This window comes from Bidens hawaiensis, unplaced genomic scaffold (assembly GCF_021521415.1).
Source record: "Bidens hawaiensis isolate Kalapana, Puna unplaced genomic scaffold, B.hawaiensis_p1.1 tig00002125_1, whole genome shotgun sequence".
In the NCBI taxonomy this organism is placed as follows: Eukaryota; Viridiplantae; Streptophyta; class Magnoliopsida; order Asterales; family Asteraceae; genus Bidens; species Bidens hawaiensis.
In genome coordinates, this window is record NW_027491113.1 from 3,301,115 (window position 1) to 3,308,409 (window position 7,295).

At 37.7% G+C, this 7,295-nt stretch overlaps 1 protein-coding gene across 1 annotated transcript; it reads left to right on the forward strand.

Annotated features, from left to right (window-relative positions):
• Window positions 1-583: 583 nt before the first annotated feature.
• On the forward strand, window positions 584-6,648 carry LOC143608076 (PH, RCC1 and FYVE domains-containing protein 1-like). The gene is made up of 8 exons (XM_077083273.1): window positions 584-840; window positions 1,401-1,487; window positions 1,960-2,049; window positions 2,160-2,240; window positions 2,314-2,502; window positions 4,002-5,759; window positions 5,852-6,114; window positions 6,518-6,648. Exons 1-8 carry the CDS (start codon window positions 790-792, stop codon window positions 6,618-6,620), a joined length of 2,622 nt encoding a protein of 873 aa, XP_076939388.1. The 5' UTR covers window positions 584-789; the 3' UTR covers window positions 6,621-6,648.
• The last annotated feature ends 647 nt before the right edge of the window (window positions 6,649-7,295 follow it).

Consider the following 7,295-nt stretch of genomic DNA (forward strand, 5'->3'; position numbering starts at 1 on the left):
TTTAATATTTATAGGCTTCTCGATAAATTGGTTGTGGCTCAATGGTAGAGCACTCACTTTATAAGTGAGAGGTAGGGGAATCAAACCTCACTACCACCAACTTATATGGGAGATATGAGGGATGACCCTGGCTTGTCAGGGTTCGAGTCATGATCTCACCCGGTTTTACCGACTCCTCGCTGTTGTGCCGTTTGGCGGGCGTTGGGGTCAGGTTTTATCCGGTGAATCCCTCAACAGGTGGACCGCTAGGGGCTCCGTCCGTCCGGACTAGTGGCTGGCTCGGGCTACCTTTAGCCAATGGGGGCCGCGTACGGGATACCCGGCGTTACTTAGTTGGCCGTTCAAAAGAAAAATAGGCTTCTCGAGAGTGAGCCTAGGTCCTTCGCTCTCCAGTTAGGCCGCCGCGCCTGCCTCTACTTCCACCCACCCCCACCCAAAGGTTGGGTTTGTCCATTATATAATTTGAGTGCTTGGCCTCACATTTCATGAGATAGAGAAAGTGAGATTATCCCCTAATGCTTGTGAAGCGGGGGTCTTAATTACAGCAGTCCGCACGTGCGATTTGGGTATTAGGAAACAACATCTGCACGGTATACATACGAATGTCATCATGAAACACACAACAGCAAATCCATCCCAAAATCTCTCTCTCTCCTTAAATCTGTAACATTCTGATCTCAACAACAAACCAAAGAACCCTCTTCAGAATCTAACTCACATTCACTTCTTTTAAGGTTTTCTTCTTCGGTGTTCACCAGATTCTTTTTCTTTATTATTCTTTGTGGGAAAATGAGTGAAAGATTGCTGTCTTTAACGCCATCTGATCGAGCTCTTGAACAGGTTCCCTTTCTACTCTTTTTATGTTTACTTTTCACTTTTTCTTATAAAAATAATTAATAAAATAGAATTTATTAGTCTTTGTTGAATTTACAGCACGTTTTATTATTATTATTATTATTATTATTATTAAATAAAGACTTTGACTACCATTAACATTAGTAGTGTTTACTACGAAACGTTGGCAACAACTACGTTGTTAATGCTTTCGAATACCAAAACTAAAACTAAAATATTTAAAAGTTACATTCATAAATCCTACAATAATACACGATTTAGAGGAGGCGCAAGGAAAGTGTGAACGAATAGTTTCCTTGAAAGTGTGTTCTTTTCAGGGTTTCTCAAAATCTTTAAGTTTGATTCATGAATAATATTAATTTCTATAAAGATTGGTAATTTACTCAAATGGTGTTCATTTTTATGTTTCTAGATAATGATGCTACATGGGTTTCTGAAAATCTTGATAAACGTACATGAAATCTTTTTGTCTAAATTTGTCCCAAATGGTGGGGTGTTGTTGGAAACTTAATATATTAACAAGAATATAATTTGATTGGATTCAGGCGATTGTTGCTTTGAAGAAAGGGGCGTATATTTTGAAGTACGGTCGAAGAGGAAAGCCAAAACTTTGTCCCTTTAGACTATCCGCGGTACGTATAGAATTTACAATATCACATTTTACTTATTGGTCCCGAGCTTAATTATAAAAGAAAGATAATTCAGGAGAGAAAACAAAGAGAGTGGAATGGAAATGTTTAATTAACTACTATTGTAATTGGATCTTTTTTTGTTAAATGAAATATATAAAGAAAAAAAAAGTTCGAAGGAAATGGAAAGAAAAGTAAATATTTTGTGTTAAAAATTCTTTCTTTCGAAGAAAAGTAAACAGTTCGAAGGATTTGAATGAAGGAAATACGCGTAGATTTTCCTTCCGTTTCTTTCATTTTCTCTCCTAAAGAAAAACTATACAACACGGTTTTTTCATACATCCTCCCAATTCCATTGGTTTTCCTCGTTAAATGAGACCCGGGAACACAACGTAATCTTTGTCAACATGTGTCGTATTAGTTGTTATTGATAAAAAAAACTTTGTTCTAATCAAATCATATCTTCTAACTATAGGATGAAAGAACTTTGATCTGGTTTTCGGGCAAGGAGGAACGCCAACTACAACTAAGCTCGGTTACAAGCATCATCCGCGGTCACCGGACAGTAAGTGCACATAAAACTAACGAACCCCCTCCCCCGCGTCTTTCTTCATCTTATTTGATGAATTTGGCAGCTTATAACTGTTATTTAATCCTCACTGTGTCAAAATTCAGAGGAAACTTCAACCTGAACGAGAATCTCATTCGTTTTCACTGATTTACACGAAGAATCAAGCTCAATGTTCTCTCGATCTAGTAGGTTTTTAACTTGATTTATGTTAGCTTTTTGCGTAAGCTGAGGTTTTAATGTTTTGTGTTTGTTTTCAAGATATGCAGAGATAAAGATCAAGCAGATTCATGGTTTCTAGGATTAAAAGCTTTGATATCAAGGTCGCAAGATCATTTCTGCCACTTAGACCACCAAAAACGAGCCACGAATTTCATCAATAGTCCCACAAGTTTCATCAGACGAAAATACAATCTCGGGTTCCATAGAGAAATCACCAAAACCGCTCAGGTTCGTACACGCGATCATAAGTTCATAACTTTTCGTTTGAAGTTATAATCGTGAACATTTCATGGTAAATGGGGATATAAACAAGCCAATCTCGCGCGCGACTTGTTTAGAGCTCATGCTTGTATCGTTCCAATTTTCATTTCCAGAGCTCAAGATAGGCTCGTGAGTAGTTTTTTAAAACTCAAGCTTGAGCTCAGTTCGTTTATGATTTATTAATGAATTTATATAGATTTTTAATTATACATATTTAATTAATTTTATATTTATGTATAATTAAAAATTTATATATATAACACAATATATATTGTTTAGTTTTTTTATTATAACGTTATGTATATTAGTAGTTAATAGTTAGTAAATAAATATATCAAATATATTAGATAAAATATATACAAATAACAGCTTGGGCTTTGGATTGTGTAACTTATTAGAGCTCTAGATTGGCTTGTGTAGATTTTTATTTCCAAAGCTTGAGCTCGGCTCGCCAATAGTATTTTCAAGCTTGGGCCCAACTCGTTTACTATTTATTAATGAATTTATATATGTTATCAAATAATTTTAATATAAATTGTTTAAATAAAATTTACTTTTATTAATAAATAAGCAAGGTAGTGATTGCATCAAAATAGAAGGCAAGCGGGCAACAAGCTGACTCTACTCCTTTTTGAAATTTAAATTAAATATATTATAAGTTATTTCTATCATAATTTTACATAAAATAATTGTTACTATATAATAAGGGGTGGGATGATGAGAGAATTAGATCGAGAACTTCATACTACATATATGGAGTATATGTTACGCAATATATCATACTACATATATGTAGGGTATGTTTGGCAGGGAGCTTTTAGGAGCTTCTAGCTTCAAATTTTTAAGAAACAACTCCTACTTAATTAAAAGCCTTGTTTGGTTCAAGGAGCTTGAAGCTTTGGTCAAGAGAAAAAGCTTAAAGCTTAAAGCTTCTACTAGTAGCGTTTAGAAAGAGCTACAAGCTTTTAGTATTTTAATTTACTTAAATAACCTTCCAAAATAAATACGTTTACTATTATTGTTTTTAGTTATACCTATTCTAGTAATTTTATACATTTTATTAAAAGCTCCAGCTACTCCTCTGCCAAACATTTTAATATATCTAAAAAACTACAGTTGGTAGCTTCAAGCCACCAGCTTCCAGCTACAGCTAGCAGCTAGTTTTGCCAAACATACCCGCAGTATACTTCAGTATATATGTAGTGATAATATCATGTGTAGTATGATACATGTAGTATTGAGTTCCCTAGTTCTCTCATGGCTGTCCCTATACAAATATATATCAAGTATATTAGATAAAGTTTATACAATAATAGTTTGGGTTCCTTTATTAAACAAGCTTAATTTTAGGCTCGAGCTAGTTTAAGCTCAGCTCAATTTGAGTTTTTTTCTTAACCGATCTCATAACTCATGAGCGGATTGGCTCCCTAATGGTGAATAACATCTCGCCTTTTTGGTTTTTGCAGGTGCGAAACATATGCGCGAGTCCATCATCGATCCCGTCTTTATCCGATAGATGTTTCTCAGACGGGCTCTCGTTTTCGTCCGATAGTTTGTATTCTCGGTCAAGTTTATCGAGTGTTCACAACTTGACTGATCCGTGCCTTAAACACGAAGAACAGGAAAACCCGCCAAAAATGACAGGCCCGACCCTCGACTCGTCCCATAAACCAAACATAACCAAGCGGAGCGATGTTTTCATATGGGGAGAACGCTTTAATAATGGTGAAGATGCATTATTACCGACGGTTCTCGAATCGGTTAATATGCTAGATGTAGTAAAGATATCTTTGGCGGGAACGCACGCGGTTTTAGTGACGAAACTGGGTGAAGTTTTCTGCTGGGGTGAAGGAAAGTCGGGCAGGGTCGGGCACTGCCCGAAAGAAGTCGAAACGCTTGATGGGGTTCGTGTGAAATCAGTTTCATGTAGCGAGTATCAAACGTGTGCTCTTACTGATTCTGGTCAACTTTATACCTGGTCGGGTCAACTCCCCCGTCGCGTTTTAGACGGGGTTAGCGTGTCAACGGTTGCGTGTGGCGAGTGGCACACCGCTATCGTCTCTACTTCTGGGCAGTTATTTACCTTCGGTGACGGGACCTTTGGTGTTCTTGGTCATGGAAATTGTCAAAGTTTGACTGAACCGAAACAAGTTGACTCTCTCAAAGGCATGCGGGTCAAATGGGTCGCGTGTGGGCCGTGGCACATGGCTGCGGTCGTTGGTGTCATGAACTCGAGTACACCGGCTGGGAAGTTATTCACATGGGGCGATGGGGACAAAGGGCGGCTCGGTCACGGTAAACCCGACACTATCGACAAACCAACATGCGTTATCGCGCTCATTGATCACGAATTCGTTCAAGTATCGTGTGGAAGAATGCTAACCGTTGGATTAACAACCACCGGGATGGTTTACACGATCGGAAGCTCGGTTCATGGCCAATTAGGAAACCCGCAGGCCCGAGACCACTCGATAACCCTTGTTCAAGGAAAACTAAAGTTCGAGTTCGTTAAAGAAATATCATCTGGATCGTATCACGTTGCGGTTTTAACATCGAAGGGAAACGTTTACACTTGGGGAAAAGGCGCAAATGGGCAGTTAGGTGTCGGTGATACCGAGGACCGAAGCTCACCGACTTTAGTCGAGTCGTTGAAAAACGGAAAGGTACAAAGCATAAGTTGCGGGTCTAGCTCAACAGGTGCGGTTTGTTTGCACAAATCGGTTACTTTTGGAAACGAACAATCGGGTTGTCGAGGGTGCAATAAGGAGTTCGGGTTTATGAAAAAGAAGCACAGTTGCTACAGTTGTGGGTTTTCGTTTTGCGGTATGTGTAGCAGTAACCGGTCTAAAAACACGTCTTTAGCACCCGATAAGACCAAATCGGTCCGGGTATGCGATTCTTGCTATAAAAGTCTTTCGGGTCAAATGATGAAGATTGAGGATTATACTCCGAGACCTTTGTTGATCAAAACATTGTTTGAAGAAACCGGTGATAAAGTTGCAGGATCGGGTTTGGATTTGGATTTTGAGTTGGGCTCGTTGTTAACGAGTCGAGGGCCTCGATGGGGTCGGGTTTCATCCCCGGCATCTTTCCGCAAAGAAGAGCCCTTGTCTCGTATTTCTGTTCGTGTAAACGATAACCCGCTAAACACAAGTCACACTAGTCTCGACTCAACGGTCAAACGTAAAGGGGCGAAGGATGTGCTTAAGGCATTAACATCAAGGGTAAAGTCTTTTTTCTTTTAACTGTTAGAAACCGATAACTACACACGCAACAACTAAAATTAAAAAGTATTAACGATCTGGTGTCTTTGCAGCTACATTCAATGTCTCCGAGAGCGTTTATACGAAACCGTTCAAAACCTCGAGTCGATACACCTACGCATTTACCTTCTGATGCAATCATTCATGGTGGAAACACGCGCCGATTAAATGAACTGGTGGTTAAAGAAACGGGTTCTGAACAAAATGAAGTAAAGCAAAAACCTACCGAATGGACGGTACAATATCGACTAGGAGTTTACATTACGTTCGTTATGTTACCGACTGATCAGAAAGGAATTAAACGAGTTCGTTTCAGGTACATTTTTGTCTTAGTTTGGTTACAGTATTGTAGTCATATTTACCGTAATAAATATAAGAGTAAAGAGTCATGTTTGTCCCTAAGCTTTGTCAGTTAGTACAAAAATTATTATTATTACTTTGAGGTTTCCAAATCATGCCATATTCATCCATTTCACTAATCCTGTTAATTTTTTTAACATAAAGTCAGGGGTAAATCAGTCCTTTAACCTATTTGGATGAAAGTGGCAATTGTGATCAAGCCTCGCACAATTGTATAAGATGAATATTTCATATTTAACCATCTCTATATATTTTGTTAATAATAATAATTAATAAATTGTCTATTTTACTCATGTTTTTACTAAGAATATAAAATTGCTTATTTAGCTATTTATACACAAAAGTTATCATTTTTATAGTAGGAAAGTGTTTCGAGAAAGAGAAGCCGAGAGATGGTGGGAAGAAAACCAACAACAAGTATACGACACGTACAATGTTGATGGCTACATAAACTCGTTCTAGGTTTGCATCAATATACGAAGCACATGAGAAAATAGTGACCTTTAATAAACTTTATTACGAAAGCTCAGAAGGATAAAACTTAAGGTTAAAAACATAATTAAGTGTGTAAAACTCCATCTTAATATGACATGATTGAGTATGCGAAATCAAATATTCCGTGACAACTACTTGATTTGATCTTTGATATAATTGATTTAAACGATGCAAACTACATCATATAGTAAGCCATATTTTGATTAATTCTAGCTTGCATTAGCCTTTAATATGTTCGATCATTGATCTTAGCCATAAACATTCTTGCCAATCATATAGAGCGATTAACTCGATGTGATACGGGGGGATCATTGTCAATATTCGCTTTGTTGATCGCTATGAAATTGTTGTATCTTTAACAAATTGAGTTCAACCTATATGTGAGTCTGATAAGCATCATGCATCAGCATAACCGAAAAGTTGACACTTTGTATCTTTCTTGTGGGACAATCCCATGTCTCAAATATTAGAGACTAGAGTTTTACCCACCGGGGCTAGTCGATAAAACTCGGAATGGTAAAACCCAAACATTGTCAGTCCAGGGCATTGAGGAGGTAAGTCAAAGTGAATTTGGTCGGTTTCGGTTACCAGCGTTAGTGTTATGATGCCAGAACTAAAACCATAAACAAAAAACAAATAGTA

What these genes read in the sequence shown, in the direction of transcription:
- LOC143608076 (XM_077083273.1), top strand. Translation starts at nt 790, where the DNA reads ATGAGTGAAAGATTGCTGTCTTTAACGCCATCTGATCGAGCTCTTGAA. An exon ending in CTGATCGAGCTCTTGAACAG is followed by an intron (nt 841 to 1,400) that starts GTTCCCTTTCTA and finishes GATTGGATTCAG; the next exon opens with GCGATTGTTGCTTTGAAGAA. An exon ending in TCATCCGCGGTCACCGGACA is followed by an intron (nt 2,050 to 2,159) that starts GTAAGTGCACAT and finishes GTCAAAATTCAG; the next exon opens with AGGAAACTTCAACCTGAACG.